At 46.2% G+C, this 20,827-nt stretch overlaps 1 protein-coding gene across 1 annotated transcript; it reads right to left on the reverse strand.

Moving 5' to 3' along the window:
- Nucleotides 1-1,088: 1,088 nt before the first annotated feature.
- Nucleotides 1,089-13,207, reverse strand: LOC118693158 (solute carrier family 2, facilitated glucose transporter member 11-like). Its single transcript, XM_036393504.2, is given in 13 exon segments — nucleotides 1,089-2,469; nucleotides 3,093-3,220; nucleotides 4,094-4,169; nucleotides 4,294-4,365; nucleotides 4,367-4,396; nucleotides 4,857-4,967; nucleotides 5,857-6,044; nucleotides 7,163-7,311; nucleotides 7,411-7,540; nucleotides 8,223-8,347; nucleotides 10,111-10,271; nucleotides 10,794-10,892; nucleotides 12,595-13,207. Coding segments are annotated over 13 exon segments (1,491 nt in total). The 5' UTR covers nucleotides 12,616-13,207; the 3' UTR covers nucleotides 1,089-2,268.
- Between the last annotated feature and the right edge of the window lie 7,620 nt (nucleotides 13,208-20,827).

Genomic DNA, 20,827 nt, shown 5'->3' on the forward strand with positions numbered 1-20,827 from the left:
TCATTTCTGACCAAGCCTGTTTCCTACTGCCAGGTGCAGATGGCCCCTGTCCTTGCAGGGCTCTGGGAAAAGGCACAGTCCTGACTGACAGCAGTGGCCAAGGGGAGGATCTCTGGACACCGGGGGACTTCTCTTTTCTCTGACCTTTATGCTCCTCTCCCTCTGCCCAGGCAGCCTCCTCAGTCCATCCCTGCTTCCTACCCTGCATGCTCCCCCCTGATCCACTTCCCTTCTTCACTCTGCTTCACTTCTGTCTCTTGGCCTTCCTCTGGTCCTCACCAAAGGAATTACAAAATATTTTGCCACCATCATGATGGTAGTGGCACTTTTTGCTTTCATTTTGTTTTTCACTCTTTCCATCTGCTCCTCACTGCTCTCTCCAAACCATAGTAATGAAAGTATTTCTTCAGTTCCCAATTCTGTGGAGTCCTGCTCTTGATTGTCTTGTCTCAAAATCCTGCATACTTCAAAATCTCGGTGTTTTCCAAGAGCAGAGGCAGCTGCTCTTGCCCATGTCTATATATTAATGACCTCTAAAATAGCAACAACCACAAAGAAAAAATGTTTCTTTTTTTTTTCATACATTAGAAACTTCGAGTAGTGAAAGAGTGTCATGGACATATTTTATGAAAAATCCTTTTGTTAGGATTTTTTCTCCTGAGAAGCTGAGAGGCTTCAGAAATGAAATGTTAACAATGATTATCTGCTGCTGTGGAATGCAACAGGTGCATCTGGGATTGGTCTCAGGTGGTTGTTTTTCATTAATGGCCAATCACAGTCCAGTTGTCTCAGACTCTCTGGTCAGTTACAATATTTTATTATCATTCCTTTCTATTCTTTCAAGCCTTCTGATGAAATCCTTCCTTCTATTCTTTTAGTATAGTAATAATAGATCATTTTCTTTTTATATAATATATATCATAAAATAATAAATCAGCCTTCTGAAACATGGAGTCAACATTCTCATCTCTTCCCTCATCCTGGGACCCCTGGGAACACCACCACAAAAGAGTTCTTGCACAACCTCCTTTTCTGAGAAACAGATCTGCTGCTCCACTCATGCCCAGCATGACACTAATACACTCCAGAAATGTTTACAGTCTTTTTATTCAAAAATGCTGCATTTTTCTTTAAAATGTAGTTCAAAAATACACTGAAAGAAACTTTACCTACTTATTTTGAAAATGTATGTGTTCTTCTTCGTTGTAAACATGAGCAGGGCTGTGCCTTTCATACAAAGGCAGAAGAAAAGAGGTGGCTTGAGACTTATGAGATTATGACTTTGAGAAGAAATTGGGAGAAACTTAACAGTCAGAGCAGTACCTGTGAAGGGTCATGTTCAGTGAGGAATGTTGCCCTGTTCTGTACCAGGCTTACTGAAAAGAATCAATCTCACATCTGGGGTTTTGCCAATGAGCTCTATGGAGAAGCTGCAGAGAACATTGTGGTGTGACCTGGAGATGCACATCCAAAAGAAGCTGCTTCCATGCTCCTCACCATGTTTGACATCAGCAGAGCACAGGTGCAGAACCCTACAAGATGCACCAGCAGTGTCCATGGGAGCAGAACAAACTGGACCAGAGAATTACTTGTGCTTTGCAACATAGGACTGGAAGACAACAAACAAGCTATGAAGAAAACCAGTCCAGAATAAATAGTCTGCAAAACAATGCCCAAAAGTCTGTTGTATAATAAGCCACTTAGCAAGTACTAGAAGCTTTCTTTCTAATCCATCTGTCACATGTTTTTATAGCTGAAAATAATTAACTGCTCACTATTGCTTAACAAGTAGGGGTCTATTTGAAATCACTTAATAACAGAAACAACGGGAGCACCAAGACAAGGTACTGAAAATTTCATCTGGTGTCTGAAAACAGAATTTAATCGCATTAATTTCTGTGTTAGAAAGCTCAGATTCAGGGGCAAGGAAAGAAGGACTTCTGAGATGGAAGTTACTGTTTGGAGAAATTCTGAAGAAGTTTTCTAAAGCATTACATGGTGTTGTATGATGATAAGAGAATAAGGCATCATTCTGTCACTCTGATATGGATTCTAAAATATGCATGTGTTACTCAGTACTAAAAGCTGAGAACAGATTATTGAACTTTTGCTTGGATTTATCAATTCAAGTGTATGTTTTCAAGGTGAACTTAAAAACCTAAGAGTAATATATTGTCCCTAACTTCTCTCTTTGTGTCCCTGCAAGGGCACATAGCCACTGCTGAACTCACTGCAGAATTCCCCCAGACACCATCTTCCTTTCTTCTGCTACAATGGGGTGGTTTTGATCTCCTCAGGGCCTTTATAGAAACCTCCACGGGTCTTAGCTTTGAAGTTCCGTTTCCTGAACTCCTCCGAGATTTCCAGGAAGGATTTTCCCTTTGTCTCAGGAAGGAAAAACCAAACGTAGAGGGCAGTGCAGACACAGACCACAAGGAATGGGATGTAGCAGAAATGTGCTAGACTTTTCTGAGGAGGAGGAAAAAACAAGACAGTGTTGGTGACATTCTGTATGATGACAAAAAGGCCTCTAATCCCTCTTCCTGCATGGTCTAAAGTCACCCAGGGAGTATTTCTGTGAATCCTGGTGAGAGCCTCACATGCCTGGATGCAAGAGCTCCCCAGCATACACTGGGAAATTTGACCTAGCTAGAGCAGTATTTTAAAATGTCTTTTTCTCTCTTTCTCCCTATCTATAATTGTATGGCATGGGAGCCCTCAGTAGGAAATAAGACAGGAATGTGTATTGTGGAGTTCTGCTCCCTCTCGCTTCAGGAATCATCTTAAGGAATAGAGCCAGGGTCTGGCAAAGGGAAATTACATCACATCTTCTGTTCCAGCTGTTCTCAACTGAGCACAGACGAGGAATATTGATCATCCATCCCTCAAATGATTCCACTCCCAACCTCAAATCAGAAACCACCATAGGAAACACGGAGAAAGTTTGGTTTGAAGGAGTTCTGGCCACTCTCCTCATAAAGATACTTTTCAAAGAAGTATCTTGCTGCTTGCAATATTCTCTTTCCCTGGTCACTACCAGAGCCTCTCTCTTGCACAGGGCACTACAGAGCTGCTTTGCTTTGGGAACGCACCACAATGAAGGGAAAGGCTGTTCCCACCAGAAACAGGTTGAACCAGAGCAGGGAGCCACAGATCATGTAAGCAGCTGGTCGGGACATTTGATCAAAAACCTCTGTGGGCAGAACTCCTGTTACACCAGCTGGAAAAAGAAATGGCAAGAAAGTTAATAATGTTGTTGACATTGCATTAAAAACAACAGAACACATCTTAACAAGAAAACACAACATGAAGTGTGAGAGGTGAATTTTTAGGTTAAATATTAAGGGACTGGGTAATTATTCAGACTTTCTCATGTTAGAATGATCTGCCAGGAAAGATTTTGTAATCCACATTATTCTTTCCAGGACCCAATGGTGAGAAAGGCTTATAATTAATTCAACTCCATGGCACTGTAGGGACTGGGACAAGAAATTATTGCCAACTTGTGTGGCATGTGACACTGGCAGCTTGGTTCTATTCTTACCTGCTTTCTTTCAAACTCATGTGAGCAAACAGAGTTTCACATCTCTATATTCACCATGCAAAACCCCACAACATCCTGTGTATTGCCCACCCCCAGAAACTGGTGTATCCTGCCACAGAAGGGCACATTAATAGGCTAACAGATACATGTGGAAATTGTATCTGCAAGAAAATAATCAGATGGCATAGCCAACAATTTCTAGGATTAAAGTGAAGCATTAGAAATTCTGGATTACAGACCTAATGGACTGGGCAGCAAATCAAAAGCTTGTCATCTATTTAAGCCAAGAATCACTTCCAAGTGCCTTGGCCTAATAGCCAGGATGACTGAGGGGGAATATGACACAGAGAGAAACAGGCACAGCCTGGCCCTGCACAGCACTGACTGACCAGGGGCACCAACCCCTGTGACGCAGCCAAACAACACCTGCAGAAACTGCCTCGTTCCTTGGAGTATGCTGCAGCTAAAGAGGGTCTGAGAGTTTCCATAAGATGCCTACACACATCTCCAAACCCCAAAAGTTTCACTGAAAACACTGAGGGAACTGACCTGGTCCGATTCCAAAGCTCAGGATATAGGCGAAAATGCAGGCCATGCTGAGATAAGGCATCCAGCTAATCTGAGTCTACAGCCACAGAGACCAATGGAAAACCAGTGAGGGCACTTATTTGCCACCACTGAACACCCCAGTCATATAAAAGGCAAAGCCCAACTCCACTCCACTTCAATAATTGAGGAAAGTTCGTTACCTGCTGGCTCAGAGCGACCATGAAGACAACGGCCCAGGCTGCCATGAAGATGTATCCCCCCAGCAGCAGCTGGCCTCCGACCAGCATAGTCTATGATCATGTTCTGCACAGAGTGACACAGGGAAATAAAGCAAGATATTTAACCTGGATTTATATTTCCTGCCTCTTTCCTCTTTACCTTTCAATACTCCATGCCTAGTTCGCTCTACAATAACTTTCAGGATGTTTTCTGCTTCAAAAGAAAGTTCTGGTGGCAGGAGTCAGGCAAGAAGGGTGCTCAGGGGAGATGAGAATGTCCCAGCTGCACCTAAACTCTGCCACCATCCATATGAACACAAAGCAAGAGAGTTACTTGTTAGAGATTTCAGACAGTGATGGCAATGCAATGTCTGACCAAATAGCTCTGCATTGACCCATCTGGCTGGGGTGCTGACAGACAGCCTGACTCCTGTGCCCAAAGGGCTTCCTTGGCATGAAAATAAATGGAAACCCCAAGTTTGTAATTAACAGCCTCCTCCCTGCCAGCAGAGGCTGCAGTCAGCAGAGTGCACTGAGAGTCTCACACAAGTGACAGATGTGATCAGCTCACAGCTTCCCGTGCCGATTACAACATAGGGGATTTTGTCCTCAGGAATTCCAGCCTCTTGGAACACATAAGCTGCATAAAAATACATCTGTGAAGAGAAGAAAGGAGAAAGCAGTAAGGGAAGACATCTGAAAATACATCCCATTGTTGTTCCTGAAGGATCATGCAGAGTGACCACACAGGCCACCATTCAGCATCCTTTTGAATTCTCCCTTAATGCATAGGTGTATTTTGGGAACCAAACACCTTGTTGGGGAAGATGGAACAGGAAAGCCTTATAAATATGATTGTCTGGCAAAAGATTTTGAGAATATGGAAACTGTAAACGAGACTGAAATAAAAGCAAGCTTTGAGATCCCTCAGTTACTGAACAACTGGAAAACAATGGTGTGGCCAGCTGAAGGTGATCCCCTTTTGATGGAACAACACCCTCTGCTTGCAGACAGGCCCAAGGGTCAGAGCAGACCCTACAGCTTGGCAGAAGGGCCCAAAGAGGAGATTTTAGAGTTTAAAATGTAACACAGTATGGTAATGTAATGATTCTTATAGGCTGTATGGAAATGCTATAGGATTTGTATCTTGTACTAGATTGGTTAGTGAGAATTAGAATATTCAACACAGAAGAAGATTTATGGTATTGTAATGGGAACCTCGCTCTCTTACCCTTTTACTCTCTCACCCTCTCATCCTCTCTGCCCCTCTCTTCTCTCAGCCCTGCTCCAGCTGTGCCTGGCAGCTCCCAGCAGGGCCCTGCCCCCAGGCCCTTTGCAATGAACCCCAAATTCCTGACCTGGCTCCAGAGATCTCTCATGTCCGTCCGTCCTGACCGTCCTACCCCCGACGTTCCTACAACACCTGACATGTGAAGATCTCCCCGGGCAGAGAGACACAACTCATTCCTCTCCTGCTGCCAGAATGTTGAGCCCAAGAACTGCCAGGCCCATGCCAGGCCCATGCCAGGCGCCCAGGCTGCTCACCGAGTCGTTGCCGCAGAGCTGCATGGCGCTGCTCAGCACCACGATGCTCACCAGCTGCCAGCGCAGCCCCGGGTTCTGGAACAGCTCCCACGGGTTCTTTGCTCTCTGGCCTTTCACTGCAGCCTGCTCTGCCAGCATCTCTTCCAGCTCTGCACTCAGGTCACTGGTGCCTCTGAGCTTCTGCAGTGCTACAAGGACAAGGGAACCTTTTAGTCCTGGGTTTGCTCTTCAGTTGGCTGCTCTGCAGGGTGAGGGATGGAGCAGCAGGTGATGGCTGCAGAAAGCTGCAGGACAGAGCCTGTGATCTTGATGGGACCTTCACAGAGTTCATCAGCTCTGGTGCAGCCACTTGAAAGGTTTGGGGAAAAGGGAGTGCAAATCCCTCACCATTGTTGGACAATTGAGTGTGACCATGGTCACAAGGGGTTTCAGGATGAAGAAGAGACGAGAGTGTTGACTCTATGATCAGAAGGCTTGATTTATTATTTTATGATATATGCTACATTAAGACTATACTAAAAAGAAATAGAAAGGAAAAGGTTTCTTCAGAAGCTAGCTAAGCTAAGAATAGACAAGAGTGAATAACAAAGATCTGTGTCTCAGACAGAGAGCAAGAGCCAGCTCTGCCATGAGTGGTCAGGAAATCCAAACATCCACAGGAGACCAATCACGGGTCTACCTGTTGCATTCCACAGCAGCAGATAACCATTGGTTACTTTTGGTTGCTGAAACTGCAGCTTCTCACAAGGAAAAATCCTAAGAAAGGATTTTTCATGAAAGATGTCTGTGACAATTGAGTATTTCCCAACAGTGCCATTTTAGCAGCTGCACTTCTGACTCAGATCTCAAGTGCCTTCCCTGGGGAATGCAGGCAATTAAGATGTTCTTGGTACACAGCACATATTTCCCACGAAATAACTCCAGCCACTCTGCATATGAGGATTTGTATGCCACAAATCTAACTAAATCCTTTAATATGAATTGGCTTCAGATTTGATCCTGAGCTCTTCAACCAGCATTTATTTCACTACATAGTTACAAAACATTTGCCATTGTGAACACAAGTCTTACCTTTTGACCCTATTACTGTAGCAAATAAGCCTATTGTAGGAAGATGCCTTTCAATTACCTCAATAGATCAAATATATTTAAGATTATAGAATGTTCTTTAGTTTGAAAGGAGGAAGTGATCATATTTACTACTTGATATGAACCTTCCTACATGTAAAATTTGTGACACCATTCCAAAAATGTTGGGGCCCAAGTCTCACATGTTCCCATGAGCTAACAGTCACCCTAAACTCACCAGAGATGCAGGATTCTTTGTCTCCACGGTCAATCAAGAGATATCTGGGACTTTCAGGGAACCAAGGCAGAGCTGTGAGCTGGATCAGGGCAGGAACCACATTGCTTGCTAAAAGGAATGGCCAGCTCTCCTCCCCTCCCAGGAGCTCCCTGGAGAAAAACAAACACAATTTACACAGGATTTTTCCTGGGAGGAAGGAAGGGAAGGAAGGGAAGGAAGGAAGGAAGGGGCTGCTTGCTTTACCTTACCTGAGTCCAACAACCTGCCCCAGCACCAGCCCCAGGGCTGTAAATGATGCAGAGGTCAAGGCCACAGCTCCTCTGAGCTTCTTTGGGGCACTCTCTGCCAGGTACATGGGCTGAATGTTCATGCTCACACCTGGGCAAGGCAGACAAATGCTGACCTCAGCTTGTGGGCAGAGGAGACAAGAATAAATGCAGGCAGCACCTCTGGAGGTTGCCAGCTGCACTCTTCTGTTGCAGGCCATGTGATAACTAATCTACCAGTGCTCCTGATTTACCCAAACCCTCAATTTCACCCTGTCCTTGTGTAACTAAACACACGTTTCAGTATTCATCAGTAGCAGTGGATAATGAAACTGAAACCTGTCAGGGCCTCAGCCCTGTGGTCTTTTCAGCACCAAATCCAAGGTTATATGCAATGTTTCCCTCAACATCTCCTTTTTGAGGGGAATATAATATTTTAAGTCCCTTATATTGATCATTTCCTGGGATGAACTTCTACAAAAGATTTTGTGTTGGTGCTCATGCTGGTGAGTGACTGACATTCTCACAAGCAGATAGGGATCCATTTTCAGCTCAAATTTTCCCCATGCACAGAGATGCTTATGTGTAGTACACAAAACCCCCTTGCCTGTGCGTGCTTCAAAAGAAAGCCCTTAGAAGCAAAGTATAAAATCTGTATATACAACTTCTCAATTCACTTACATGTGTCTGGTCAGCTTAAAGGATTAATTGCTTTAATATCCTGGATCATTCCTACTTAAATATCTTCTGATTGTTACCACCTTCATCCTTCTATATTTCTCCTGTTGCCATACCTGCATTCACACCAGTAAAAAATCTGCTGAGCATGATCATTTCAAAGGACTTGGCCATTCGGCTGCACCCAGACAAGGCTGCAGCTATGATCACAAAGCCATTGTTCAGCAGCAGGGACATCTTCCTTCCAAGAGAAAACACAGTTGTGAGCACATGTGGGGCAGGATCAGCTCTGGCATAAACCCCTTTGTCACCCTGATTTTTCAAGATTTTCTAAGCTTTATAGGAAGGCTTAGATGTTTACATTCTTGTAACGAACTTTCTCACACATTTTCTGTAAATAACTCATTGGTTTGCATTCTTTTATGGAAGAAGAGAGATTTGCTAGACTGTTGGTTTGTCCAGTGTCATTGGAGAGGTGGCACTGTCACCCTCCAATCCACTGTCACTTTTAGAAATCTAGAAATGTTAGAGTCAGATAACAAACTTCCTTTTCCACCTTGAGAACAGCAGTGTGTGCACGTGGTGCTGTTTCATGTCCTATAGTGACATCCCTTCTGTGGCAGGTGGCACCTGCCAAGGCTGGCAGCTGCAGAGGGGCTGGAGCCCCCCCAGAACCTCCTGGTGAATCCAGCCCTGCAGGAGGGGTCCCTGTGCCACCTCAGGGTGTCCCTGCAGCGCTGCCTTCAGGCTCTCTGAGGCCAGCACCGGGTTCTCCCCCAGCCCCAGGGCTGAGTCCTCACACACAGCTCCCATTTGAAGGGAGAGGAATATTCCCTCAGCAAGCCATGTGCATTTTGTCTGAAAGTGCTAATTTGTTGAAACAGGCATTTTTCATGTAATAGTGTAATTGTTGTGAAACTTTGACAGAAAGTTCTCATGTGTCCCAGGAGAAATTTCTGCTGAAAACCAGGGGAAAAAGAGAACTCTATTGACCCTTACTGTTATTATTGCCAGAAATTCTCTCTAGTCCCTGCTCACTGCCTTACCAGTCTGTCTTTGTTTCTCTTATTTATGATGGAATAGGATTTTATTCCAAAGTAGTACAGGGTGAAATCTCAAAAATGGTAATGGATTAAGGAAACCATATCCTTCCAGGTCTTCATAAGCATGAAACTAATAAGTCATGGGACCTCAAACCATAATGAGGTCTCCTTCATCACGTAAGAGGAGCAAACCAAAGTGATAGCAGATAAAGGAAAATCTTGGGGTCAAGAGAAAGGGAGGCAAAATCTAATTTCCTGTTAGTTTATGTAGTTTATGTTGGTAACACTGGTTGGTTTGTTTTTGGTTTTTGGGTTTTTTTTTTTGTGGTTTTTTTTTTTTTCTGGGGATAGAGCTGTGTATGAAAGATGCCTGAGGTAGGACAGATACTTTTCAGAGACTCAAGCACAGAAGAAAAAAATCCCACAGTGGAGATTTAATGAATACTTCCTGAAATATTTCAGACCAAAATGTGGATGCACAGCCTGTGGGACATGAGGAGCTGGGATGCACCCACTGCTCTTTGTAAGCGCCCTCTGTTTTTCTAGTGTCATTCCCACAATTTATTTTGAAGACAAATCCTTAGTCTGATCCATTAGTATTATGATAATCATAATATCATCCATGATGATATCATAGCATTATGATATCATCCATTATGATATCATATCATTATTATGTCATCCATTATGATTTCCCATTTAAAAGCATGGCAGAAAACTGTGCACAAAAATGATAGAGATTATGTGAGTGGGTTCTATGTTAAAGAGCTGAGACGAAATCCTTGTAGCCCCTCAGCTGGGCTGGAATGATGAGAAGGTAATGTGGGGAAAAAATAGTTCCCCATTGAGTTTTGAGATATTCATTATTTTTAACCACGGTGGGTATTTTCCTGTAGGGATCCTAACTCCTCTTGGACTAAGGGAAGCTGCAAAGTTTAAATTAAACTGCAGCACCTCTTACCTGCCCAGCATGATGGCCATGGGGCCAGCAGCCACAGCCCCAGTGAGGCCTCCCAGAGGGTAGGCAGAGACAGTGAAGGACCAGAGCAGCAGCACCATGTTGCTGTCCAGGGGAACTCCCATGCGCTCCAGCCAGGTCGTGTTCATGAACACCTGGATGTACTGAGAGAGAGGGCAGAGCTGCAGAGCCACCAGAGAGGGCAAGGACACAGAGAAATGCTCTCTTATGAATATATCTATCTATCCTGTGTTTATGTTTCCAATCTCCTCCAGCTCTTAGATGTGTTTTTAGCAAAGAATTTAGGGTATAAAACTGTTGCTGTTGAAAAGTTGCAGTTGGTTTATATCTCTATGTGGTTATTTTTGATCATTTAAAAATTGGTTTCATGGGTCTCACTTTCAATCTAAGGGCAAAAATCAAAACTTCAAAAGATGCAGGTTGGAATATTCTAGAATTCAATTTTGCTAAAGCAGTTGAAACAAAACTTTTGAATAAACTCTTGTGACACTAGGTCCTGCTCAAGGGTGGCTTATGACAACAAAGTCCTGTTCTCTGGATGTGAATTACACAGAGGGCACCACACATCCTTGCTTTCTGCCCCCAACACCAGCCTGCAGATTTCCAGTGGCACCCACTGCTCCCAGGGTCTGTCAGGGGCAGGCACCCAGAGCTGCAGTACTTACTGAGGCTGGGGCATTGATGATGGAGATGTTGTACCCATACTGGAAGGTGCCTCCAATCCCAGCAGCACATATTGTCAGGATCAGGATCTTGTTCTGAAGCTGAAGGAAAGGGACAGACAGCAGATGTGTTCCTTGTACAGAATAAACTGACTCAAAATACACTGAGGCTTTGAGCTGGGGGATTTTCCCCTGACCATGGATACCCAGTGCATTTGGGATTCCTTGGTGTGCTGTTATTTCCATCCTTCCATGATAACACATATTTTAGATTAGAGTGTCTTTCCTGTGCTGCTGCACTTTTACAGAGCAATGTTCAGCAGTCTGTAACTGTGCATTCAGCATTATGAGACAGGTGAAACGTGGCAGACAGTGGCTTCAGGTCTCCTTGGGGACGTTCCTGCACGAGTTCTGCCACTGGCTCACATTGCCCAGGGACAGCACAGCTGAGCCTTGGGGAGCAGGGCAGGGGCTGCCTCCTGTGGCATCACAGGATCAGTGCTGGTATAAAAGTCAGGGCTCTTGACTTTTTGAAGGGTGCAGAACAAGCTGTCCTGGCTGGCCCAGCCCTGCAGCTGACAGCTCACTGGCAGGCTGACAGCAGAACCAGCTTTTTTCCACTATTTTGTGCCTGTGCCTTTGGTTTCCCCAGCTGCAGGTGAAATCTTGTGACAGGCAAGATGTGCCCTGAGGGAGTCTTGGGACTGGGAGCTCTGTTTCACATCTCAAGACCACTCTGAGCATGCTGAGGGCCCCTGGTCTTTAGCCTGACACCTCCTGCACAATGTTCTGGGTGGCCCAAGGCCAGGATGGCCTTTGCCAGCCCCTGCTTTAAAACCCCTCCCACTGGGAAAGCTCTGGTGTCACATAAAGAGCCCATGCTCAGGCTCGGCTCTTTGCCAGCCACTGCAGGGCACCTCAGGCCAGATTGTGTTTTGCTACATGAATATGACCCCAGTCACCCTGGGAACTTAAATAACCCAAAGCTGAAGATCTCTTTCTGCTTTACCTGCTCAGTTTCTTCTTACAGAGCCATCCACCAAAGAAAAGGAAATTTTGCTCTAGTTTCACAATAGCTCTAAAACCACAAATTCAAATAATCTTGGATTTTTTTTTCCCTTTCCTCAAAGTGTTTTCTTCTAAATAACTTCCATACCAGCCTGAGACAGGGTGTCCTCCAGGACAGAAATAAAGCCAGACTATTCCAAGCCTGCAGCAAGAGGAGAGTGAGCTCTCCTGTCCCAGCTAGCAGCAGATACATTTCACTTGCACTTTCCATGGCTACACCACTTCCCTGTTCTGTTACTCAGAACTGAGCTAAGGATTGGGCACCTCTTATCTCTGCTATTCCTCATTATCCTCATTCTCCAGGTGAGTTTCCTCTCCCTACAAGAGCATATTTCTTTTTCATTTACAATGTCTAGGAGAATACCCCTCCTTCTGCTCATTTCCCTGCTTTCATTATAGAGTACATCCCTTATCAAGTTGTGTGTCACAGAGCTCTTTAGTGACCACGAGCTGCAGCAGAATGGTTTGTTTCTCCCTTCAGGGGCCAGCTCTGTGCTCAGAGCTCAGCTGCATTTACAGAGTGCCTTTCCCAAGCCTTCTGCAATGCTGCAGTGTTTTCCCAGCCACCGTGGTGGTGTGCAGCTGCCAGGAGAGCCTTTACTCTGTCAGCTTTATCCCAAGGACTGTCATGAACTGGAAAATTAATTCTATGCAAACCTGACAGTATTACACAGCCTTATAAAAATTCAAATTAAAAAAAAATCTGCCAATAAGAATAGTAAAATAGATGTTTTACCAGTCTCTGCAGCTTGTTCATCCTCTTTCGTAGGTTTCCCTCTGTCTGCCAAAGGCTCTGGTACTCTCAGGGTGCTCTGAAGGATTATTTAAATCTCCAGCACAGGAATGTGTATTTAGTCAGCCATTACATTAGGATAAGACACTTGATTTGGCAGGTGTTTTGCCAGCTGATTTACATTCCCAAAACTGAGCTGCATGTTCATTAGCTGCATGTTCATTAGCATTCATTTTGTTGAAAGTCCATGCCAGTCCAGGGAAATGATTCTCCAAGATCCAGATCTGTCTAAACCCTCTTGAAGGCCAGCGTGGTTTACACCCTCAATTCCTTCTCAGAGCATCTGGCATGGCTACCACTATCACTTCTCTGATTGAGGGTGATCAAAGCAGAACTGAACTACAATTTTTTTCCTGATTGTATTTGTCCTAGAACACAATCTAGGATCTGAAAGACAAAGCAGACTATTTCCCTAGGTGGCATCAGTGACAGGAATGAATGAAGCCCAAACCTGGTTATCCAAGGCCTTTCCCTGTGCTCCTGTCTGTGTCCTGGTGACAGACAGGCAGTGCAGCAGCTACTGCTGGAAAGGCTGTGCATGAAGGCACAGAGCACACAGCTCCTGCTCCCTCTCCTGTGCTCCTGTCTGTGTCCTGGTGACAGATAGGTGCAGCAGCTGCTGGAAAGGCTGTGCATGAAGGCACAGAGCACACAGCTCCTGCTCCCTCTCCTGTGCTCCTGTCTGTGTCCTGGTGACAGATAGGTGCAGCAGCTGCTGGAAAGGCTGTGCATGAAGGCACAGAGCACACAGCTCCTGCTCCCTCCCCACAGCCTGGCACAGAGCAGACAGCCACACCTGGAGCTCCTGTCAGCTGCAGCAGACAGCAGTGAAAGCCTCACTTCTTTCTACAGAACAGAAAGGCACTCCCTGGCAGTGGGATGTGGCTTTCACATTCTCTGAACAAAGAGATATCATTCTCTCTCACAGGATTTTTCCTGGAGAAGCACAGAGAGAAGAAGAGAAAACAAGTCTTATTTCTACTTGCTGCTCCTGTTGTTTTGCACATGTGGAATGTCTTAGGAAGATTGTTTACCTGAAGTGATTTGTTAATTGCATTCTGCTGAGGATTGTTTTGTTTCCTTGGCCAATCACTCAAAACTGTGTCCTGGCTGTCTGGAGACAGCCACAGGTTTTCTTTAGTATTCTTTAGTGTTCCTTGTAGTATAGTATCTTTTTAATATAGTATAGTATAATGTATAGTTATAGTTTAATATATAGTATAGTTTAATAAAGCAATTGTTCGACCTTCTGAATCAATAGAATCAGATGCCAACCATCCCCAGACCTTGGGGGTGCTCTGCATTCAATAGTGGGAAATGGTGAACCCTTATGAATCCTAGAGATGGAGGCATATTGCACTGCCAGCAGTAACATTAAAGCTGCTGCTTCACAAAATATCTGGCCTTCAGGAGTAATCATCCTTCTAACATCCTTTCATCCTGCAGAGTGAGATTTGTGAGGGCCCTGACAGGTTTCAGAGAGTTTGAAATAAGTGAAATGTTTTTAAATGCCTCTTTGTCCCTATTCAGGTTTTACTGTACCTGAACAGAAATACAAACCTGTTCCACATCACAGAGTATCTCTGGTGAATCTGTAGCCAGGGATGTGGTGCTGCATCAGCTGCAGCCACTAAGTGGCAGGAGAAGTACAAAATTTGCTGTATTAGGCTCTGAATGCAGCATGCCAGCACTGTGCTGCCTGTGGCAGGGGTTGGATGGATGCTTCCAGCAGCTTCCCAAACAATAACTGGGAAACAAGCATGACTGTACCACTCAACAGGCACTGATGGAGAGCTTAGGCAGCCTGTATCAAGAACAGTCATTCATTCAAAAAGGAAACTTCTCATTCCCTCCTGCTGTCTGCTCTGAGCTTGTGCCAGCTGCCAGAGGTGAGGGAAGCGCTGGGGGTGGGCAGTGAGATGCTGGGGATGGCGGCACCGGCTGTCCCTCCCTGTTCCAGAGGGGGCATAACCTGGATGTTGCTGTGGTGAGATCTCTGTGCAGCTGGCTAGCTGGGAGCTCCAGGAAGTTGTCCTCTATCTTTTCTAGCAACAGCTGCCTCGATGAGGAGTGAAGGGATAGATTTTTTTCATCTGCACAGCATCTGTATTACTCGTGCTTTGGTGCTGAGAGATGTTCACAATTGTGTCTCTAACTGGCTTTTTGCTGTACCCTAAAAACCCCCAGCTTTCCCAAAGTTCCATCCTTGTTGTCAGAGTTTCAGAGCCGCAGTTGTAGATGAGGAACCCCTGGGGTCAGGGTCTGTCACCAGGGTACAGCCACTGCTCTGCAGTTACTCAAACTCCTGGTGCTGGAAGCCTTCACATAAACCCGGCAGCTTTCCAGCAGTACTGGGGGACCCACCACCCTCTTCCTTCAAATCCTCTTCCACTGAGCTCAAACCTGTCATAACCAGGGTGAAATCTGATGCCATGTGCATGGGAGAGGTGTTACGTGGAGGATGTGAGGCAGGGTCTGCCTGCAGTTATCTGGCAGCAGGAATAAGTGCTAATCCTGCCATTAGGAAAGCCATCAACACGTGCTCTTTGATCTGTCACGAACTGAGAGGTTCCAATGTTTTAGTGTGTTTTTACACCAGAATCGTCTGGACCAACTTCAAGGGGAGAAAAGGGGCCTCATTTCCATCTGTGAGGCTTGGATCTGCAGGATGAATTCTCCCTACAAACACTACTCTGTAAATTGCAGAAGAAATCTGGAGTGGCTCCCTGGCTGGTTGCTGACTTTCCCAAGTTCTAGCCTGGCTATTTCTGCAATCCCTTCTCACTTTCCTGTAAGGACCATCACTGTAAGATACAAAATGCCTCCGTTTGCTTGTCCTGACTCTCGCAGAACTCACTCAGAATACAGAAGACAAGTAATAAGATCTGCAAACAAGCAGCTTTCTCAAGAAACATGCAGCAGGTTTGCTGATTTCATGGTGAAAACAATGTTTATGTTTATTTAGTTGTTGAAATGGATTTTTCTTTGTAGGAAATGAGTGCCCTGCTGTGACACCACTATTCTCAGTTCCAGCAGCTCACTAATGTTCTTTTAAAAAACCCACAATTTATGTAAGTTCAAGGCACTGTATAAGAACTTCAGGAAATGAGCTTCATCACAGAGGTTTCTCAGGGCAGGGACCCAGTGCTGCCAGAGCTTCTGCTACCACCCAGAGTCACTGGGACCCTTTCCAGAGCAGTGGAGATCCATGGGAGCTGAGTCCTTTGAGGACACGAGGGCTGAGCCAGCCAAGGGAACTTGCTGCTTTCCCTTGCTAGCTGGGGTTTTGGATGTCAGAAGAACAGCTGTATGTTCTGTGTGCTGGATCAGCAGTCTGCCTGTTCCTCCACCTGATAAGCACTAGGTCTTCTCTGGGAAAACTGAGAAAACACAAAATACTAGAAATAACGAAAATACCTTTTTTTCCCAGTCCATTGTGAGCTGTAGGTCATGCTGTGCCTGAGCTATTTATTTTCCTTCCATCTCTGTTTCAGACACTGATACAGGCAGTTAGCTGAAATTGAATGACCTCAAGGCCAGAAGGAACAAAGTCCTTGCCTGAACAAAACCTCTGTTTCTGTGTGTGAGACAAGAGCATTCAGACTCTACCAAAAGGCATCAAATGTTGCTGAATGTTCCCGTCAGAAAAGAGGAAAATGTGTGCAGCAGTGTCAGAGTGTCAGACTCATCCTGCTTTCTTATTTAACAGTCCCTTCAGACAGAGCTTTTCATCAGAGCTGTGCCCTGGCTCCTTGAGAGGCAGCTGGACTGGGACACAGAGTCCTGCCTCTGGTGAAAACCCAAGTACAAACACCTTTTCTGACTCCTTGTAGGGGTCTCCAGCAGCTGACAGCACACTCAGTTGATGTGCTGCTATTGTGAGCTTAGCACACACCTCTTTTTATAAGACACAAGCATTACTTTTTTGATTTGTTGATTTGGCCATAGTGCTTGTGAAATGGATGTTACAAAATAAAGGCCCCTGAAGGATATTCCCTACTGACAGCTGTGGGAGGTGACCTGTGGTGTAGGGGACAGATCACAAGGCAGAAGAATTTAACAAGAATTATTAAACACTGGAGAAAAATAACTGTGCAAAGAGACAGACATTTTCTTGTTTGATCTCTTCAACTCATGATCAGAAGCTGTTTTGGAAGAGGTGCTTTATTTGGATATGTGATGAGGCTCTGCTCAAGGGGATTTAAACGAGATCTTTCTCATGCCAGACAAACTGTATTTTTGAACTAAAAACCATAGGAAATAAAAATAATATTAACTGTGATTTACAGCAAACCCTGTGCAAACCACATGTCCTTGGAGGGCTGAACTCTAAGTGCTATCTTTAGTTTCTTTCTAACAAACAAACAAACTTAAAAATTCATCCAATTCTGTATGATTCACTTTCTCCTGACTTTAGCCATCACACTCCAGAGTTAGCTGATTTGGAACAAGAAATCCTTTAATGAAGGAGAAAAAATTTATATATGGCTATTACACATGGAAAAGTAAACATTTCAAGTGCCTCAACAGTTATGATTACACAGCTTATCTATGCACAGTGGGTTCATGGAGCTCTTGGCCCCTCTTGTCCATGCCACCAAGAACTGAGTTTGGGGGCTGAAATAACCTTCCAGAAAGATCCTGGCTGGTGTGCCTCACTTGTTCCTGCTGCCAGGGCATCAGGCACATAGAGACCTCTTCTACACCAAGGCTACCAGGGGTCTCATGTCCTGGGGAGCGCTGTGGGTGAGACCTTGAACACAACAGCTCTGAGACACCAGGGTCTCATACCCTGCTGGGGGAGTCTCTCACAGTGGGTGTGGGGGTTGCTCTGTTTTCAGATGAAGGAAAGATCCGGGACTGTGAGCAGGGGATGGAGCACTACCCAAGCAAGGTCTTGGGGTTATGTGGCCAGGGAGTGAATGCTGTCCCTGAGAACCCCAGAGCCCAGCTGGAGGAGATGCCTGTGCATCACCAGGCCAGGCATGACTGGTCACAGCAGGACACGTTACAAAACATCATCAGATGAAGTTACAAACAAAACACCAATGCCGTGGAAGAGCAGAGGGCACAGGCAGGGCTGGACACTCACAAGTGCGTGCCTGGGGCTGTTTTCCTGCCCCATCAGCTGCGGGCGGGGTGAGCGCCCTGCCAGGGGCGCCAGTGCTCGTTAGGGCCTGTGCTGACACGGCACAGCTCCTTTCATCCTGCGAGCCCGGGACTGCTGTGCTGGGCAAAATGGGAGCTGCTGCCTTTAAACAAAGCAGCTGTTTATCCTTGAAACAATTAGAGACGGCAGTCAGATCTTGAACTCGTTACTGAGCCCAAAACAATTATGATAAAAACAAGTTCCAGATGGGCTCAAAAGGAGTTGTTTTTGTCTTTACTGAATTAGAATGGATTCCATGTCTTCAAGTTCCTCTGGTATTTATGGACAGGAAACATGAATTACACACAATAATTTACTACAAACAAAAGAGATGACCGCTGCAACAGCCCATTTATCTTTGCTCATGTGCCTTCTTGAGGTTTATGTGCTGTTTAACTCATGGGGAGAGTTAATAGCATTTTTCTGTTTTCTAACTCTGCAGTTTTGTTTTGCAGAAACTGAGAGGGGAAACTTGAATTTATGCTGCAGGTTACTATCACTGGGCCTGCAGATGCACAATGGGTGAATATCGTCTGGCAAAGAGATACCATCATGTTTCAGTTCTTCCTTTGAAGGACTTGTGCAAAGGTTACAGTTGGGAGTCCTTCTAACTAGGTCTTCTGGCTGCTCCAAGAGCATGCAGACAAAAACCTTTTTCAAAGCCTGTCCAAAATGGACTGAAGTCTGAGCATCACACATATTTGTGTGGAAACTTGGAATTTCTGACATCTTGGGTTTTGAAGCTGATGCTGCACATTGACAGCAATTGAGCTGATCCCAAAAGGAAGGGGAGCCCAGCAGATGGCAGGAAGCAATGGCACATCACTGTGCTACATCTGCTTGGAGTCCCTAGGCAGGGCAGGACAAGGCAGCAGGAAATCAGTGAAAAATCTCCTGGGCGGTGTTTTTCTGGCAGTCCCTCTTACCTTCTTGCAGCTGAGACAAAGACTTTGGCTTTGTTGTTTTTTTCAGGCTTTTAGTTAGATTTCGTGATTTTATAAAAGGCCACATATCAGCATCACTGTGAAGGGGTGTGTGTGTGTGAACCCAAACATGTGCCTGTGCTGATGGGAACTTGTGGAAGGCCATAACTCCAAAAACCCATGAAATGTGACACGGGTTGTAATAAAGACTAAAGCTGCCCTGGGTGCACTGTAGTGCATGAAGTCAGCTTGGCTGAGCTCCCAAGGGACTGAGATCATGGGCAGAAAGCAGCCTGGGAACTCAGGGTGACACTGAGATTTGTTTGGCCTCTCCCAGTGGGAGCTGCTGAGCTTCCCAATGCATTTCATCACTTCTCTCCCTTCCCCCATAAACCTTAGGAAAGAGGCCTTAAGTAGAACCCTGGACAAGTGGAATACTCGAGTTTTGGCTAGAAAAGAAGGGAAAAGAAAAAAAATTGAGAAACTGATTATTACTTTTTATGCAATGCCTAATTTGCACATAGTCTTTCACAGAGAGTGAGTGGGATTGATTATTTGGATTCCCATCTCTGTGGAGCTAGTGAGGGCCTCCTTGTAGCACAGAGGCTCCCAATATTCATCTCCCAGCCTTGGTTCAAATAAGGAAGGGGCAGGAATCATGGTGCTTGAATTCAGCTTCTGTCTGGTGTGCATAAGCAGGAAGAGCAGATAGGAAACCTCTAATTCTCCACCCAAAGGAACAGGACACTGATCCATTTATTGACTCTCAGTTCTTCAATTCAGTTGCCCATTCTGCTGCTGGGTTGGCAGCTCTGTGGCATGCTGGAGAGCTGAGCTGCAGCAGTGCAGCATTTGGGCTGAAACAGCCACATGAATAAGGACAGCCCTTTGCAGAGCTCCTGGCTCGATGAATTTCCCTGCAAGCTCAGCTCTTCTCAACTGCCAGAGCTCTCACATCCATCCCAGCTCCCACCAAAACCTGTGCCCACACAGCCAAGACTATTGACATTGCTGCAGTTTGGGGTGCAAGTTCCTCGCTCAGCTCCGTCCCCAGCATCCCTAAAGCAGCTCCTCCTTCTCCCCCAGCCCCATCAGAGGCGCTCTCAGCACCCCAGTGCCCAGGGCACTCAGGAGCCCATTCTCTGCTCTGACAAACCCCACTGGTCTCTTGTGTTCCCCCCTTTCTCCCCCATTATGTTGCTTTAACCTCATGTCCCATCATCTTCCATCTGGGTTTTGTATTTCATCAAAGGGCAGTCAGGATGGAGGTGGTGGAGGACACAAAGACTCCCTTCCCCCTCAGTAATTTCATTTCCCATTAACTGAGGGTTTAAAGGGAACTCTCAGGCCTCATTAAGGCTCTGATGACAGCTTAACCCTCTGCAGCACAAACCAAACACCAGGCCCGTTCCTCATCTGAATCCAAGGTTGCTGTAACATTAGACCCGACTGCTGTGCAGGGCAGACAGGTCTGGGAAGCACAATCAGCAGGAGAGTGGAGGATGCCGGGTTCCTGGAGATGTGTATCAGCTGTGGCTCTCAGGAGTGCTGTCTGCATGAGACACACAGGCAGAGACAGGCTCTGCTTTCTTCTGAGGGCTGAGAGAGACCCTGCTCCTCCTGAGGGCTCAGCACAGACCCTGCTCCCTCCCGAGGGCCCAGCACAGGCTCTGCTCCCTCCCGAGGGCCCAGCACAGACCCTGCTCCTCCCAAGGGCCCAGCACAGGCTCTGCTCCTCCTGAGGGCTCAGCACAGACCCTGCTCCTCCCGAGGGCCCAGCACAGGCTCTGCTCCCTCCCGAGGGCCCAGCACAGCCTCTGCTCCCTCCCGAGGGCCCAGCACAGCCTCTGCTCCCTCCCGAGGGCCCAGCACAGACCCTGCTCCCTCCTGAGAGCCCAGCACAGACCCTGCTCCTCCCGAGGGCCCAGCACAGCCTCTGCTCCCTCCCGAGGGCCCAGCACAGCCTCTGCTCCTCCCGAGGCCCCAGCACAGACCCTGCTCCCTCCTGACGGGCCAGCACAGCCTCTGCTCCCTCCCGAGGGCCCAGCACAGCCTCTGCTCCCTCCCGAGAGTCCAGCACAGCCTCTGCTCCTCCCGACGGGCC

The sequence above is a fragment of the Molothrus ater genome, chromosome 18, assembly GCF_012460135.2.
Source record: "Molothrus ater isolate BHLD 08-10-18 breed brown headed cowbird chromosome 18, BPBGC_Mater_1.1, whole genome shotgun sequence".
Lineage (NCBI taxonomy): Eukaryota > Metazoa > Chordata > Aves > Passeriformes > Icteridae > Molothrus > Molothrus ater.